Here is an 18,609-nt window from a genome sequence, read left to right on the forward strand (position 1 = left end):
ATTGGACCATGAAGTATTCAACAAATGAGTCTCTGAACTCATGATGAAGAACACATTTGGTGGCCATATTTGAAAGAGTGACTTAAGGTTACTCAGGGACACAATGGTAGTGAGTAGGTTTTGAACCTGTGAATTTGTGGTATTCTGGTTCACAGGGGAGTGTATTACCCACTAGGCTACTACCAGACTAATATCATTATAACATTAGTCCGATAATAGCCTCCTGATGGCCAAGACCTACCAGAGTCATAGCCTCACCCAACCCAGAAGATCAACACAAATTCAAATTCAAATCAGACCAAACACAGACCAAACCATGAGGAAAAAAGGACCCCACGCTCACTACAACATTGCAAACTCATGGCTGATATTCATCACGTTACTGTAAGCCTTACCTTGTATGATAACTTCCTTGCTGACCATTTGCCCTTAACAGTGATTCCTGGATGACCTGTTAGACACCGATGACCTGTTCCTGTTTGACACTGATAACCTTTGACCTCTGCCTCCTCAACAACGCTTCCTCTGCCTTCTCCCCAAATGATCCACGTCTGCACGGTACTGATCATTTCTGTCTGACTAGTCTTTATCACCTGGTCCCCCCAAGCAGTGGAAGGACTATGTTTACCTCATGCTGTGGAGGAGATGCTTGAACGCTGCACCACTTCCGGCCGATCTCCCTACTGCTCTCGGTGGACTCCAGGGCCACCATGATCTTGATGGACGTTAATCTGGCCACCCAGCCAAGCCACGCCTCATCACGCCCACTCTACGTACCTTGTTCCTCAGTCCAGGTCCTTGCCAGGGGTTACCACAACTTTGCAGCCATCTTAAATAAGCAAACTGAAAAAAAGGAAAGTGATAGTGTGCTGTGCTCTGTATCACAATAACAGTGATGCAACAAAATGTGTCTTTTGCTTTTAACCATCACCCTTGGTGAGCAGTGAAATAATGAAAACATTTATTTCAGTGAATGACATGCAGTTTCAGTTTATAATTCCCATTTTGAACCTCACACTCTATAGTGCAGTTTAATAAAAGACATGGCCCTATAAATCATAGATTCTTGGTGCATCTCTGACATATGTTTAATACCTTACTGAAAGCCCAAACTGCTGTTTCTTTGGTTGCCATGTGAACTGCTGCCACATAGGTAGATGAATGAATGGCTTTTGAGTTTGGACTGTTGCCGTGGGTTACTCTCAGTTGGTCCAATTTGCTTAGATGGTAATGCATCTTATCCTGCGATTTTTCCAATGAAAGCTTTATCCATTATGAAACTTTGTGGAGGTTGGGCAAGGATGGACACAACATGTTTTTCACATACAACCTTGGGTCACGTAAGTTCATTTACATTTCCAATAGAGGTTCATGAATGAGATGTAATTTTATGAAATTCTCAACATTGCTCTGCTGATGTGGACAGAGTTGTGTACAGTGGTTTGAGCTCAGTCACTTACAACTTATCATCAAAGAAGAGGAGGCCATTCCTCCAGTCTTCCTTCTTTTGTAATCATGAAAATAATGGATGTTGAGGTTCTTACACAGACTTCAAACTGGACACAGAGCTGTCCCCTCCAATATAGCAGGTGTCTTTGAGGAGAATGCTAAAGATGCTTCAATGTATACTTCTAATAAGACACAAGTTGCCATACACGTGGTGATTCTGTTGGTTTTTGTACATTTGCTATAAATGTTCCTTCTGTAACTGTGGCTGATGATTTCTCGCTCAACACCCTCATCATATGACGCAAATGCATTTGCATGCCTTTTGGAAGATATAAGAAGATCACGTTGTCAGTGAGGGTCATCAAAGTAACAATCACCCATGCAGTGATATGGATAAATAAGCAATAGCAGGAAGGAAAAAAGAATACATGATACATTTTGAGAGCAGTGATAATGAACATGCAGAGTCTCTGGATGCAGATTGAAACGTTGTAAGTCGCTCTGGATAAGGGCGTCTGCCAAATGCCATAAATGTAAATGTAAATGTAAATGTAAATGTAAATGTAAATGTAAATGTAAATGTCTCTACATTAAAAAAAAAGTCCAGTTGCCATGACTCAACTTTCAGACACATTCACCTGGATGACTGGGAATCTTCACAGACTTAATAACAGGCAGGTAATGAGCCATTAGTTCATAGCTAATCCCTCACTTCACCCAATGTCCCTTTTTGTTATACCGCTTCAGAGACCTAATGGCATAAAATGTATTTTTGAATAAAAACTGTCCTCAGAGCAATGGAAGATTGAGTGGACAACAATAGAGTAAAATATGTCACAATACAAACCTACTCTATAAGTAGTTAGAGTGTAATTAAATTATAATTAGTAATTATATTTGTCATTATTTTAACCCAACTGGTACAATCTATCTGGTCCCCCATCTGGACGCTTCACAAAATGACTTCACATTAAGCATAAAGTTATAGAATAAATGTAAACAAAAAGTTAGTTGCTCTTTTCATAAACTTTCCATTTCAAAAGCTTGGTGTGAAAGGATGTTCATTGTTGTGGTGTATTAGTGGTCATTATTGATTAACAAGAACAGAGAAGTGCTGTGCACTGGACAGCAGTGGATCATAGTGACCAAATGCCTCTAGCAACAACCAAGTGTCCTCTATTTCCAAAACAAAAAAAATAGGGCATAAATTATTATTTTCCACAATATTTTCTCATATAAGCTTAGTTTCCTTTTTTTCAACTCTAGCCTGTCATTGATAGTATTTGGCATTGTGGGAAAAGCGGTTCGGCAAAAATCACCTCCGCACTCTGCATTGTTGTTTATCAGCCTCATAATAAACACGGGGAAGAGGAACACGGCAGAAGATGAATAAAACATTAGTAAAATCTGAAACCCAGATGAACAGATGAGTGCAGTAATTAATTGGAACATGCCGCTGGGTTGGGTTATTGCCTGTTATTGAGCAGAGAAGGCATCATGGAGATGGCTTGATCTTGATTTTCATCACTGCTCCGAAACTGTGCCTGCAGTAAAGTAGACCCACAGCTGCTGCATAGCAACGTTATTCAGAGCTAGCTAAACACCAGGGTCATGCATGCCAAAAATTACTTTTTTTCTGCAAGCATCATATAGTAAATAATTAACTTTATAATCTACTACAAATTTCAGAATTAAATAGTGAGCTAAATGTATGCAGAAAATGTGTTGAATACATGTCTGAAGTGTATAAAAAAAAGCATTGCATAATTTTTTATTTAGCAATACAAATGCAATCATTATCTACATGAATGGGCAAAACATATTTTTAGTCCCTAAATTCTAATAACCTTTTTTCTTTCTCATGGACCCACAGTAATGGCTGAATGCAAATGAAGAAGTAAAAGTAAACTGTTTGAGGTTTATGGGGTTGAATTACAGGTTAGAATTGGCTCCAGTCACTCCAGTGTGTCTGTGTGTCATGTGGCCCATTCCGTTGAAGGGAAACTACATTACCAGTCAAATTAGTTTTTACATATTAACTCATTTAGATTACATTACATTTTTTACATTATAGAACAAATCTGAAGACACAGGACTTTGAAATAACACACATGATGTGAACATTGCACTTGCAGTAAGTATTAATCAGGGTAATATGGGGATTGAGAATGTGTATACAGCATTTATTTTTGCATGTCTCCACATTTGGTGAATGTGTGAATATTTGCATATGTGTGCATGAGGGTGCATGAGGGTGCCTGCTTGTCCATGACTATGTGGCGGGTCGGCTTCCCACTTACACTATTAACCACTTACATGGTGAAACCTTGTGGGCATGTGTTCATTCACACACATAGGTGTGCACACAGGGGAACGCATAAGGGCTCATACAGGTGCACAAACACGTTCTCACAGACACACACTGCCTGGACCGACTGAACAATAAATATTCATTACTGTGACTTATCCATGTGTTGGTTGTTGCTGTGGTTTTTCTGCTGTTTCTTCTTTTGTTTTCTTTGTTTAAGCAGGTACCAAGTAGATTGTCAGTGTTCATTCTCTTTTATGCTCCTCCCCCAAATACCATCCTTTCTTTTTCTCTTTTCCTCCTCTATATGTTGACTTTCTCCCCAACCTCTCTTTTCTCTCTACTTTTCCATTTGCATATAGATTTAAAGCATTTGGCAGACGCCCTTATCCAGAGCGACTTAAAACGTGCTTTCAAGTTATCATCGATGAACCTAGAAAAGTTTATGATTGGTCAGTAGATGTGACCTTGTCACGACAGGCCACGTGATTGCTGAGCCCTAATCGCCCATGGCTACCTCCTTTTTATCAGGAGCCTTGAATTAAGCTTTGTCTGCCACAGTTCCCTGTTGGGCATTGCAGTTTATAAACAGCTTTTTCTACTTGTGAAATAACTGAAAACATGTTTTATATTCTAGTTTCTTCAAAATAGCCGCCCTTTTTCTCTGATTACTGCTTTGCACACTCTTGGCATTCTCTCCATGAGCTTCAAGAGGTCGTCACCTGAAATGGTTTTCCAACAGTCTTGAAGGAGTTTCCAGAGGTGTTTAGCACCCCAAACCATCTCGACTGGGTTCAGGTCCGGTGATTGTGGAGGTCAGGTCTCCACTTTTTGTTAAGTACATAACTCCACATGTGTTCATTCATAGTTTTGATGCCTTCAGTGAGAATCTACCAACATAAATGGTCATGAAAATAAAGAAAACACAGTGAATGAGAAGGTGTGTCAGGCTAGCAGGTAAATCAGGAAATATTATACAAAAACTAGCTAAGGCTTGTTGTTAGGCGCTTTATGGAAAAGAAATAGCGACAATGTCGCTAAGTTGGCAACACTGACTGTTTTCCAGCAGTCCTAAAGGATTCTGCTGAACACTTTGTTATCATTCACTCATGTTAATGAGCATCTCATCTCATGATGACAATAGTGAACAAAAACAGCCATGAAGGTAAAAAGAGGCTAATCTGAAATAGCATACGTCGCTTTCTCCTGCTACCAAAAATACTAAATATGTTTCTTGCTGAAATCCTTAAAATGGCCCCCATCAGTTATTTTCCCTTAACATCTCCCTTTAATCCCCTGTCCTGCCTTTTTTCACACGTTGCGTGAAGACCAAATTAGGAACATGTCAATTCAAAATCGTTTCGCACGGAGCAAAACTTGCCTTTCACTGTGCCTATTAGCAGCAAAGCTAATTTCTTACGGATCATCACTTGTAAGTCACTTTCAATTCTGCCACATGCTTCGTAATATCTGTGTTTTGAATCCTTTTCGCAGAAGAAGCGGGACACTTCATGGCTCCATAAAGGTCTGCAAATAAAGGAAGAACTTTTTTTTGGGGCCATTTCTCAGTAAAGTGGTGGCATAGGTAATCGCAGCAGTAATTTCTTTTGCTCTCTTCTCCTGACTCGCTGGTCCCTTTGGTACCGCATGTGTGATTACTGAAAGGGCAAGTGGTTCCAGTCGTAATAGAGAACCCAGGCAGGGAGCGCCATGAGCCTAATTCAGGATATTATTGTTTTGACATCAGACTCGATGACCCAATTTCTCACAAATGCGTCACATCGGTGTGTCCCCCATATGTGTGTGTGTGTGTGCGCGCTCAACTGTCCTTGGCTCGCCTGGCCTGCTGTTATCACGCCCTGTTCCCAGGCAGAAGAAAGGTCTGCGAGGGTCTCTGTGTCTTCAGTTCCTTTATCAGCTTCCACACAGATAACATGTGGGACGGAACTGTACGGTAAACAAGGACCTAGTGTTTAAACAAGGAGAGGAAATTAAATCTGACGACAATAAAGCGGAGCGAGAACCTCCAATATCACTTGGAGGTTCAGAGATTGGTTTGTCAAGTGGCATCTCCCGGCCTCGTAGCCATGACGGTTGCTCTGCTGTTTGCCTCCCTTGGCTTGCGTTTCTATGGATTCACAACACCTCAGTTACCTCTGCTTATGATCACCATAGCCTTCTAACCTTCTAGCCATCTTCCAAAGGGACCAGCTGAGCAGAGTTGAAAAATTTATGTTTGATGCTTTGAACTTTGGGTTTTTTGGGTTAGGGTGTATCAGTTATCTTCAGTTCATTCAACGTAATTTAACGCATATTGTGAAATGAATCTCAATCTGTGAATCAAAATTGTGCCACATAAAACAAAACCAATTTAATTTAAAATAGGCTTCCATCTTGAATTTCCAGTGACATATACAAATGCACATTCCACCAACGTTATTTCCTCTATTACCCTATAATTTTACATTGATTGATTTCAAAAAATGAACTTGCATGCTCACATATGTGTATCTAAAATCTATAATTCCTCAACACCAAGTATGCAGATATACAAAATAAGTAGTCCTCATCACAAATTACACAATTCCTTGTGTTTCTCTAAAAAAAAAAGTAAACAATGATTTTCTAGTGTTCATTCATGTGATGAGCCGAACAGCAGAACCTGGTAGAATAAATAGGTATTTGGAAAACATGAGCGTGTAGATTTCAAGTTCACTAGTTCCTTTAGTTTACTTTACTTTGCAGACACTTTTATCCAAAGAGAGTTCTATTATTCATCTGTGGCCTTTTTGCTTATTAAACTTAGTTTGATTTTGAAATAAAGTGAAATGTCACCAAAAGCGTTTGTAGCTTTTGTTGTGTTCAATGTGCTTTAAATGCAAATAGTTTTTTGTGTGGGATCCATTTTTTTTTTCTTTCATCTTGAGTTGGATGGCAAATTATGCTTGAAATGAAGCAATCCAGACACTCAAAGGTAATTTCTCTATCTGCCTTCTGTCCTCTACAGACTGGGCGTATCCAGAACATGAATGAAAAGCTTCTCTAAAAGACAATAGAGGGTCCAGGTTTTAATAGAATGATATCCTGGCCATATAGAATTTAGCGCACAGACGTGGGAATGGAAAAGTGTATTGTGAATTTTATTTAATGTGTTTATGTTTTAATGTTATTTAATGTTTTTGCGAGTGTCTAACACACTAGGCTACTACCACATGCAGTCAAAATCTAAATAGAAAGCTGGGGGAATTGGGGAGTTTAGTGGGTTTTTCCTGTGAAGAGTCATGCCCCTCACACCAACACAAGTAAACCGTGAATGTGATTTGTGATTCTCAGGATGCTTTTCATCTGCTCATGGCAAGTGAACCGCTTTGGGATAGTGCAAAGTGGCAGCTATGCCACTTTAATTGCACACAGCAACAGGATTCCTATGAAAATGTTGTGACTCATTTGGTTAAAGAAATAATATTTTATTTAAGTTATAAAAATAGTGTACATGTGTAGTCTGTTAAATGAATTATGAAGTAATGAAGTAATTTAATAAAGTTTAATAAACCACAAAACAAAAACACCGACACGACAGCCTGAAACACAGAAACTGAACAGAAGCACAACATCGACAATACAAGACAAGGGAGCGAGGGAGAAAAGCAACACACAAAGGGTTCTAATCACCCACACTGAATGTCACAATGATTTCTGGTTAGAAATGACCAATACACTTATCTAGTTTTAAGCTTACATATTGCAATAATTATAACCTTTTTGAGTAAATAAGTCAGGTTATTACAGACATGCCTATGTCTACCATTATTTTTTACTCACGAAAACCTTGTGTAATTGCGTTCAGCATTCAAAGAAAATGTACAAATCCAAAGATAAATGAAATCGTTGTTTAATTGATGTAACATTGTAGGAATTAAAGTAAAGTATGCGACACAGGCAGTGAAATAGGAACATTTAAGGCAAACAAAACATATAGACAACTAAAAAGTCCGGCAGTGCTAAATCAGTGAAAGGAATACTAATGAATACTTTTCCCGGATGTCTTAGAAGAGTAGGTTGGCTTGAGTCAGCATTATTGGAGTTATTGGAAGTGTTTGGTGAATGAGTGCTACCCCTGTTTGTTTGAGTGTGGTAAAGTGTTCACCTGAACTTTTGTTTGTTTTCTCCTCCCATGGAGTTTTTGTTTTGTTGATTTTATTAGTTCATTTTTGTATTTTTTTTTGTCATTGAGATTTTTGTCCCTTTTTGTGTTTTGGATTATTTCCAATAAGAGAGGCCTGCCCTTGTTGACAACCACCTCTGTGTTTTCATCACTGCACACCATCACCAACTGGGGCAGTGGTGGCCTGGGGCCTAATGGTTAAGGAAGAGGTTGCCGGTTCGAATCACGAGCAAAGCACCTTCCCCACACACTGCGGCCCACTGCTAACCAATGGGTGGGTTAAAAGCAGAGGACGGATTTCATTTTGTGCATGGCGTGCTGTGCTGTGTTTCACAATGACAAACACTTCTTTTTTCACTCTCGGGTTGTTCTGGAAGGTGGATTAAAAGGTCCAAATTAACGGCAGCTTCTAGACTGAAGCATGTAAATGTGCATGCTTTAAAAGGACTAGCTATGCTAGAATGCTTGTTGAGAAGTGTGGAATGGGTGAAGGTATGTGAAATAGAAGAACCTTAGAAGAATGCTTGTCTGAACAATATTGATGCAGCATCTACGTTCCAAAAATTTGACATTACAACTGACATTAAAGGATAGAAGAAGTACACACATTGCACATTAAACACATTAGAAAGAAAAACACAGACTTTTTACAAATCAACCAAGTTATTAGAAGACACATGACTTGGATGACCAAATTTTAAAATGGAAAAAGGTCACAAAAAAGCTTAAATAATCAAATAACTTTTCAAAGAGTTCTCTAACACTTGACAAACTTGCTTGTTCTCTAATAAATTAAAAGTGCTGCACTTTTAGCCTGTCTTTAATTGGCTTGCTTGTTTATGCACTTTTCTGGTCATGGAACATGACAGAGAAAATTTTGTTTGCTGTTTGCCCACGTTTCATTAAGTTCATGTTATTTATGAATGGCCTCCTTTCTGCTTGCTGGTCCATGATTTGGTTGTGCTCTTGTATACATTCAACTAATGGGTTCTAATCACCAGAGTACGTAATTAGATGACTTTACTTGCTCTCTTGCTTGTTCTCTTAATAACAAGGATGCAGGTGGTGCATCAATCCTGGTCCAATGGAGGAGCTGCTGTAGCTCAGCAACAAACTTACAAATTAATAATACTGTATTTAAATTGTATAAGATATATTGTAAAAATATATTTTGTAGGGGTGTGGTGTTAAGATGTAAAAAAAAAAGTCCAGGGATGTCCAGAAATACCACATCTATATTTTCTCACATAAGTAAACGTATTTCACTCATCAGGGTGTCCACATTATGTGCTTGCATCATGCCGTGTTGCTTCTGTGGTTTGACTACATTACCAACTATCCTTCTGGGAACTTGCATGGACCCAACTGATTGATGCAGAGCCCATCACTAAATATTGTTTCTTTCATCCCCAAATGAGCACTTTCTGATGATGCACTGAATCCTATCAGAGAAAATCTTTATGCATGAGGGTTTAGGCCCTTGCATTGAGTAGAGCAATTAGGGGATGAAGCAAGATTACAGGTAGGTTCTGATCCACTCTCTTGTCATGGGTTAGAACATAAAGGCAACCTTTTTGGTAAAATCATCTATTTCAGTCTTTTTGTTTTTTTAAGTGATTGTCATTGTGATACACTGCAGGACAGCACACGGTGACACAACATAATGTGTCCTCTGCTTTTAACCCATCACCCTCGGTGAGCAGTGTGCAGCCATGATAGACAAATGACATGCTGTCCTACTGCTGCTCATAAACATAAAAAATCTGCCTGAGCCACTCTTTTTTGGCTTGAATGTAGAAAATCCTACTGCATGACCCTACTGCATTAGAGATTGTATTAAATAATTATTTAATGGCCTATGTGACACTTCAAAAGCTCCAAAATGAACTGGGTCACCTTATGTAACAAAAATATTTGTGGCTTGCGAGTAGAAATAATACTGACGTTTTGTAGGATTTTTTTTTGTGGTGAAGCATGTTGAACTGCAATATTATTAAAAAGTCATCAACGGTAATGGCATCTACTGCTAAAGATCAGGGCGACATTTAAAACCGTTGCATACGACTCTTCCTGCGCATTCGTTGCGAAACAAACTTGATGAATGTGTGCATATTTAAGCAAAATCTGACTCATGCGTGCAAACATTTTGGGGGGAATGCAACTGTGAGTGAAGAGAGTGAGCAAAAACATGAGTGGCATTAGTTGATATATAATAATTCCTTGTGCTACTGAGTAATATACTGTACATTTAATTGAACTTTTTCAGTTACACATAACAGTGAAGTAAAACATTTTGCATTAAAATTTTAACTTACTTTACACTTTTAATATATGCGGCACAGCTTTTGAAATACAAATGGATGAGTTGTGGCTGTGATCATCACGATCATTTGGACACGGTGTGAAGCAATCAGTCTGACTGCAGAAAACACATAAATGTCGCGATCATACTCATGCGTAATGTAACATAGCTGGCTTTGTTAGAAGATTAAGCCAATGGCGTAATTAGAAGTGAACGGGTGTTCCGAGACCATAAAGTTTTTTGGCTGATGATGCCTGGCTCATAAACAGATTTAGATTACCTAGATGTGTGCTTTTAAAGCTATTTGCTGAATTGGGGCCAACATTTGATAGGCCAACACACACACACACAATTGTGAGCATCACTATAGCGATATTTCCAGCCATGTCTGTGTCTCCTTCTTTCTATGATCAATTTTCAATCTGACTACACCGTCCCATTTGCTGCACTCACTTCAGTCACAGCATTCGTTACCACAAACTGCCTTTCTTTTTGTTTGTTGCCTTTTCACTTCATATATAAGCACATCTATTTCAGTTTCAGAAAAAAAAATTCCCCTCGGTTGTTTTTTCAGGTTTACATCAGAGGCTTAAATATTCATGAGGTGATTTTTTTTCTTATTATTTCTAATAATTTGAATTCTTTTCTAGAAAATTGATCTCCTCTCACCAACCTACTTGACTTATGTAGATTGGCTCATCCCAGTCTGTACAATCTTGTCCCTGTTGTCTTTAGACAGCTCTCTGGTCTTGGCCATGGTAGAGGTTGAGCCTGACTGTTTGAAGGTGTGGACATGAGTCTTTTATACAGATAAAAAGTTCAAAAAGATTCCATTAATACAGGTAACGAGCGAAGGATATAAGAGCTCTGTTATGTCCAACACACCTCCAGCCCAGCTGAGAGCACCAGACCAGCCGAGGAGACAGCGACTCGGAAGCGGAAGAGAGAGCGGGTAGCGCAAAGTATAAAAGCCAGGTGACCCCGAGGAGACGCTGCCCACTCTTTGTTGAATTTATTCCCAAAGACGCTAGCTTTCTTTATCCACGGCCAACTGATTGTACTTATGACCATGACCTTTGCCTGTCCCTGACCTAGAACTTTGCTTGCCCCTCCTGCCTCTCTCTAACTGGCCAAGTGCCTCTGGTCCGCCTCCCCAGCTTGTCCAGTGTCCTCTCCCTGTACAACAACTTGTCCTTTCACTCCAAGCATGCCTGCAAATGCATCCCCGAACTCACACTTTGATAGAAAGAGCAGGCCATCTCCTGATGCAGCAGACATGGAGACCATGCAGGAGACGCTGGGCCATCTTTCGTCACATGTCCACTCGCTGCAGTTCCAGCCCAGCTGTCCTGGTCCTGCGGTTTCCACTCCCACCGGGGCGGCCGCGGCTCCCCGCATGTTTCTGCCCTGGCGGGATTAGCGCCGCCTTACGACGATGATGCCAATAGTTGTTGTGAATTTATCACGCAGTGCCTTCTGCTTCTCTGCTTCCAAGCTGGCCACACGTTGATAGAAAGACTGACACCGCCCTCCCCGATGCTTTTTACCAAGGACTCCGGGAGGTGGTGAAAGACAAGCTGAACTGCCATTGGGCAGTTGGACAGATGAAGGAGATGACAACACTCTGGACAGCAGAATTCATCACGTCCTTAGACAGATGTCTCGTCGAGCGCAGCCGAGAGGGGGTGGAAGTAGCCTAGTGGGTAAAACACTCGCCTGTGAACCTGAAGACCCAGGCGGTCTTTGTGTCCCTGAGCAAGACACTTAACCCTAAATTGCTCCGGGGGGACTGTCCCTGTAACTACTGATTGTAAGTCGCTCTGGATAAGGGCGTCTGATAAATGCTGTAAATGTAAATGAGAATGGCACCGGCACGCCCCTTTCCATTATGCCCCAGTAGCACACCTGCCTGACGCCCCTAGGGCTCTGCCCCCCCTCGTATCCAACAAACCCAAGCTTACCCCCTGCTCACTCCCCAGGCACGAAGGCGACGAGAAAACCTACTACTGTGGAGGCCTGAACCACCTCAGTTGTCCCAACCGTCGAATCAAACCACAACCATCGGGAACCCCCCTCCCCCGGCTTGCCCGAGGTTCGGAGCCCCCTGGTGAGCACCAAGTCCCTTCCCTGCTCCATCACCCACTGCTTGCTTCCCATCACCGTCTGCTGGAGGAACCCAGACCCGGCCAACATCAGATGTGAGCGCTGGAGGACTCTGGGGCGGCTATGAACTTAATCGACGTCGAACTGGCCACCCAACTCCAGCTCCCAGTCTCCCGGTGTGATCCATCACATGTGGTTATGGGAGTAAACGGCAGCCCGTTGGGCTTAGGGCAAGTACTTTTCCAAACCAAGCCCCTACTCATTTGCCTCATCTGTGGAACCTATGCCATTCTACCAAACCACGATTCCACATGACCCCATTGTGTTAGGTTACCACCCACAAGCCCCACATTGACTGGACCACGGGCACCATCAATCAATGGGGATGCCAATGTGTCCACCACCAACCCTCGAACCCGAACCACCTTGGGTCCACACACATAGCAACAGGGCCACGTCCCTCAACCCATGCCATGCTACCTGCCTAGGCCCAACCTCCCGGTCCAAGACTGCAACAACCATGTCCAGGTTCAAGCTAAAGACAAGACTGACCATGCCCACGGGCAGAAACATGCCCCTGTTCAATCCAGCCTCACGCTAACCATGCTTCCATGTGTTACCATGGCCAAACCACGTCCATCGACCAAGACTATGCCCCTTAAAGACAAATTGACCCAGATGCCACCAGATGGTCCTAGACTGCTACCATGACCTTGCCACGGTCTTCGGTAAGGACAAGGCTGTGGAGCTGCCCCCCCCAGTCCCTATGACTTGTCGATCGACCTCCTCCCCAGCGCCTTACCACCACAAGGCCGTCTGTACTTGCTCTCGCTTCTGGAGCGATAGACGATGGATGAGTACATCACAGCATCCCTGGATGGTGCCATAATCCGTCCTTCCACCTCTCCAGCCATTGCCCCGTTCTTTTTTGTGGGGAAGAAGGATGGGGGACTGCAGCCATGCATTGATTACCAGAAACTGAATGCGGTAACCAAGAAGAATCGGTACCCCTACCCCAATGAATATCGTATTTTAACTCCTGGCAGTACTCACCGTCTTCACCAAGCTAGACCTCCTAAATGCATACCACCTCATTCGGATATGGGAGGGGGATGTGTGGAAGACCAGCTTTATCACACCATCTGAACGCTACGAATATTTGGTCATGCCCTTTGGCCTTTCCAACAGCCCTGCCGCCTTCCATGCGCTCGTTAACAACATACTCAGGGACATGTTAGACTGGTTCGTGTTTGTCTATCTAGATGATATCCTCATCTACTCACCCAACTTCTTGACCCACATCTCCCATGTCAGAAAAGTCCTCCAGCGTCTCCTGCAGAACCGTCAAGTTGGAAAAGAGCACTTTCCATGCCACCGAAATTTCCTCGCCATGGACCAAGTCAAAACCACAGCAGTCGCTGATTGGCCTCTGCCCACCACCATCCGACACCTCCAACAATTCCTGGGATTTGACAATTTCTATCTATGTGCACTATGTGCATCAGCCCGGTGTTTCCCACCTCCACAAAGCTTACTCATCACCTCTGCAACCACCCCTGTCTCTACCACAGTCTCCATGTTGCATTGACAGCTCTCTGGCCTACACAGTTCATCGCCTTCTGGACGTACGTTGGTGGGGCCACTGCCTGGAATATCTGGTGGACTCGAGGGCTACGAGCTGGTGGAGCACTCCTGGGTTCCCTGGCAGGATATCCTGGATCCTGCCCTGCTCCTGGACTTCCAAGACCGGCACACTGATCTGCCGGGCACTTTACTTCTGCTTCCGTGTTGCTGTTAATTGACGAAGATATAACATCAAACAATTCATTGACAATACAACACTACTCCCTACACCACTCAGTCATTGAGGTCTGAGGTCTAATGTCAACTAAGGTCCAAATCAATCTGCTGGTCTGCTCCATGGTTGTCACTCTCCTTGTTCGTTGTGCCAACTGACTTGTGAGTTACTGAAACGACGAGGAGTTCAAGTGGTTTTTCTCTCCATTTCACCTAGAACGTAAAACAGCATAGTGCAGCAAAAACAAGTCAGATTGTGGAGTCCATCAATTAATGGATCAAAGCATGTATTTTGAGGCCAGTAAGTTCTGCTCTGATAATAGCAAAATACATTGATCAATCAATTTGGTGCACATGGGCAACATCAAAAGTATAAGAGCATAGAGCTTTTTTCATGTTTAGATTCTGGGAAATGATTTAATTTCCCACATCTCAATGAATCAGAATACGAATCTTTTAAAAACAAAGTAAAAGGAAAGGGAGTCATAATGATCATTTATTTTATGCTCGGCAAGTGCACAGCATGAGTGAAGAAGATGCAGTAAGTTCACAGCCTTTTTATTCATGTTTCCTTGGTGACCCAGAGTGTCTTTTCACATTTGTAGTGCATTAAATAGAACTGTTATTCTAAGAAATGGGCTGAACATTGTATTGGGCATAATGCAGAGTAACAAATCAACATAGATCAAAATCTGTCACACTGGCGAGCTGACGGGGGAGGAAAGCGCAGAGTCGGGATATTCTGGAAAGGGATTTTATTAACAAACAGAAATAAAAAAGGCGCGATGGCCGAAAACAGACAAAACGGGGAAAACACAAACTAGTGATGGGAAGCAAAACACAAACTGTCGTCAGGTCCACACAGAAGGTCACGTTCATAACGAAAATGCCGTCGCTGCAGAGGGGCGGAATCATGGCCCCTTTATTTCCTTGACCATCTCCTTGATTTCTCCACCTGATGCCAATCCTGACAAAATCTGTGTTGCTGGTTAGTTACTAAGTACTGATAACCTAAATTTACTTCTCATTTGAGTTTAGCAATGACATGTTTATTAACAATTATAAAATTAGGGTTAATAAAAAGAGTGAAAACTGTTTGTTGAAGGTGAAAAATCCACACCCTTTTGTCATGTTCATGTCAGTCTTGTCAAGTGTGGAAAAAATGGTCTGATGCAGTGCCAGTGCCATGAATCCTAAATTTACTGTGATGACTCAACACAGTTCACACTTTTAAAGGCTGACTTTCAAAGAGGTTTCAAACATTTGTACTGGTGCCATCATATACTGCCACCCATCATTTACATCCACTAGAGATCAGTTCAGATTTAAAAGTTTCCAAACTTCCAACATCATAAAACGTGGTCACTGTGGAGAGTAAATGTCTGAACGACTTGAGAGCTACTAACAACTGCCTAAGACTTTTGCACTCCAGTGTACATTTGCAAGCACAAATAACAGGATCAGTCGCAGCCCTCCTCTAAGCATTGCAGCGTCTCATTGGCTGGTGGGAGGAGCCGCAGCTCTCCAGTGGGGGAATAACAGGGAGCGCTCCGTTTAAGAGTCCATCAAGTGCTGATATTCCTGCCTCCCTGTAGTCTGCCCCATACGAGTGTGTGTGTGTGTGTGTGTGTGAGAGAGAGAGAGGGTGAGGGTCTGCGCAGCACAGGATTGCTACCTCAGAGATAAGGTACCCATCTGTGACTAATCATCTTGTCTCTTTCTTTATTGCATTTCACTTCATTCTCTGTTGGTGACGCAAGATTCAAATCTTCCATTCTCTGTCTTCTCCAGACGACTCTGCAGCTCTTTCTCAAACCTCTTTTCTGACCATTTTGATAGTTTGCCTTTTGAATCAATCCTCAGTTTATTTTATTTGTCACTCTGATTCGCTTTGCCAGAGGAGTCAGTGTATGGAGGTGGATTCAGCGTATGGAGGTGTGTTAAATTGCAGCTTGTTTGTGTGTTCCCTGCGTAGTGATGGATCAGAAACTCAGATGCCGGTGACTTATTGCATACTCCCCCTCCACTCAGTCGAGCTCCAGGAGGCATGGAGCAGAAGCGGGAGCACGGCTCTCCCCTCCCGATGCTGAAGGGGCGTCGTTAATGGATTAAGACGATCCAGCAGCTCACGATGAATGTTACCACACACCTGGGACTGATTCAAGGACACGGCACCAGAAACCAAAGTCTGCCTGCCTCCTTGGAGGAGAATGAACCCACTTCAGCTTCATCTCCTCCTACCTCCTCCTCCTCAGAGGGATGCTACGAGCAGCTGCTTATCTCCACAGAGGTTTTCCTCACGCTGGGCATCATCAGCCTGCTGGAGAACATCCTGGTAATTGCCGCGATTGTAAAGAACAAGAACCTGCACTCACCAATGTACCTTTTCATCTGCAGCCTGGCCGTGGCAGACATGCTGGTCAGCGTGTCCAACGCCTCGGAGACCATCGTCATAGCACTGATTAACAGCGGCTCCCTGCACATCCCCAGCAACGTGACCAAGAGTATGGACAACGTCTTTGACTCCATGATCTGCAGCTCCCTTCTGGCATCCATCTGCAGCCTGCTGGCCATCGCCGTGGACCGCTACATCACCATCTTCTACGCACTGCGATACCACAACATTGTGACTGTGCGGCGTGCCCTGGTTGTCATCTCCTTCATCTGGACGTGCTGCACGGCGTCCGGGGTCCTCTTCATCATCTACTCAGAGAGTACCACTGTCCTCATCTGCCTCATCAGCACATTCTTCACCATGCTGGCGCTGATGGCATCGCTCTACGTGCACATGTTCCTGCTGGCTCGCCTTCACATGAAGCGCATCGCGGCGTTGCCGGGCAACGCGCCCATCCACCAGCGTGCCAACATGAAGGGTGCCATCACTCTGACCATCCTGCTGGGAGTTTTCGTGGTCTGCTGGGCCCCATTCTTCCTACACCTCATCCTGATGATCTCGTGCCCGCGGAACCCCTACTGCGCCTGCTTCATGTCCCAATTCAACATGTACCTAATCCTGATCATGTGCAACTCTGTCATCGACCCGCTCATCTACGCCTTCCGCAGCCAGGAGATGAGGAAGACCTTCAAGGAGTTCTTCTGCTGCTGGTGCAGCCTGTCCAGCCTCTGCGACTGTGATCTGCCAATCAAATACTGATAAGCAGGTTCATGTCTTTACACAATCTAATCTGAACAGAATGTAAAACTGGCCTTTGGGAACCTAAAATAATCCTAAAATAGACCTGAAATGATTAATTACTGTCTGTGATCAGGATCATTCACAAAGCAGGAATTGACCCTAAAACAGGTCATGAACCTAAATATATATGACCAGTCTGCATTTTTATTTTGGCACAATGTTTTTCCAAGTCCTTTTTAAATTGAAATGACAAAAACAGATTCTGGATGAGATACTATAGTAAATGCAATTACCCAGTCATTGTAGAAATAATGTATAATGTATATACAAATGTATATATTACATGCTGTAAAATTGTAGTTAAAAGCTTGACTATTATCTCTTTTTCATTAACCCTGCCCATAGGCTGTTTAGACCTCCCACCTCTTTAGGTAAAAACTTTAAGTGAAATGCATATATGCATGTATATACACAACATTTCTAGATGCCGATGAACAACTGAAACGTTTTACCAAAGCACAGGAAAAATATAGATCTATTATTTAAACACCATATTCAGGTATTAAACGGCACCATTTGTGAATTAAGACCTCAATTAACCTCAGTGCACATGTGTAAGTAAGCTGATGTGCAGTGTAATGTGTGTATATGACCCTACATGATCATGCTTACACATGTGAGAGTATGGCTTAAGTGCCTTGTGATGCTGTGCCGCACACAGCCTTTGCATTTCAGCAACGTTGATTGTGAAGAGTTTTTTTTTTTTGTTTGTTTTTCTTTGAAACGTAAAGGTCTTGTGCTATTTTTTTCTGTCGAGAATCGCATATGTGTTTGTGAAAAGGGCTGCTTTGAAACTGCACCACAAAGCTTGAGGAAGGTTGAAAAATGGTTGTCCTTGCTGCAAAAAATAAAATTCCATGGACATAGTCCTGTTCACCTGTTTCTGCATTGTGCTGAGTAATTGCTGATTAAAGTTGTGATAATATATATTATAAATGTTATATATTTTTTTCATGTCTGTTCTCCTTATAGCTTGTGTTCTGTGGTCTCAGCCTTAAATGATGATGCACTGTGTTTTAATAAAAGCCATCTCTTTCTGCTGGCCAGTAGTGGCAGAAGAGGCATATGTTATATGATTTTTCGTTTTCATTTTAGCTTTTTTCCTTCTTCAGCATTTCTACTTGATGGCCTAAATGTTCACATATCTATTTCTTACACAGCTAATGTGTCATGTAAACAAGCACTTTCTATGTTAGCAAGTAAAATGAAATTTACAAATAATTTGTAGCGTTTGATGTGAGCTCAAGTTTATTCTGGCTGACGGAGAACATACTGCAACACAGGGGGCA

General features: G+C 42.4%; 1 protein-coding gene across 2 annotated transcripts; it reads left to right on the top strand.

Annotated features, from left to right (window-relative positions):
* Nucleotides 1-1,204: 1,204 nt before the first annotated feature.
* On the top strand, nucleotides 1,205-18,324 carry LOC114772204 (melanocortin receptor 4-like). 2 transcript variants are annotated; one of them, XM_028965235.1, is made up of 2 exons: nucleotides 1,205-1,340; nucleotides 16,100-18,324. In XM_028965235.1, exon 2 carries the CDS (start codon nucleotides 16,256-16,258, stop codon nucleotides 17,276-17,278), a length of 1,023 nt encoding a protein of 340 aa, XP_028821068.1. In that variant the 5' UTR covers nucleotides 1,205-1,340; nucleotides 16,100-16,255; the 3' UTR covers nucleotides 17,279-18,324. The 2 variants fall into 2 exon arrangements, with proteins under 2 accessions (XP_028821068.1, XP_028821067.1); XM_028965234.1 differs by lacking the exon at nucleotides 1,205-1,340 and adding an exon at nucleotides 15,699-15,811.
* The last annotated feature ends 285 nt before the right edge of the window (nucleotides 18,325-18,609 follow it).

This window comes from Denticeps clupeoides, chromosome 2, assembly GCF_900700375.1.
Source record: "Denticeps clupeoides chromosome 2, fDenClu1.1, whole genome shotgun sequence".
In the NCBI taxonomy this organism is placed as follows: Eukaryota; Metazoa; Chordata; class Actinopteri; order Clupeiformes; family Denticipitidae; genus Denticeps; species Denticeps clupeoides.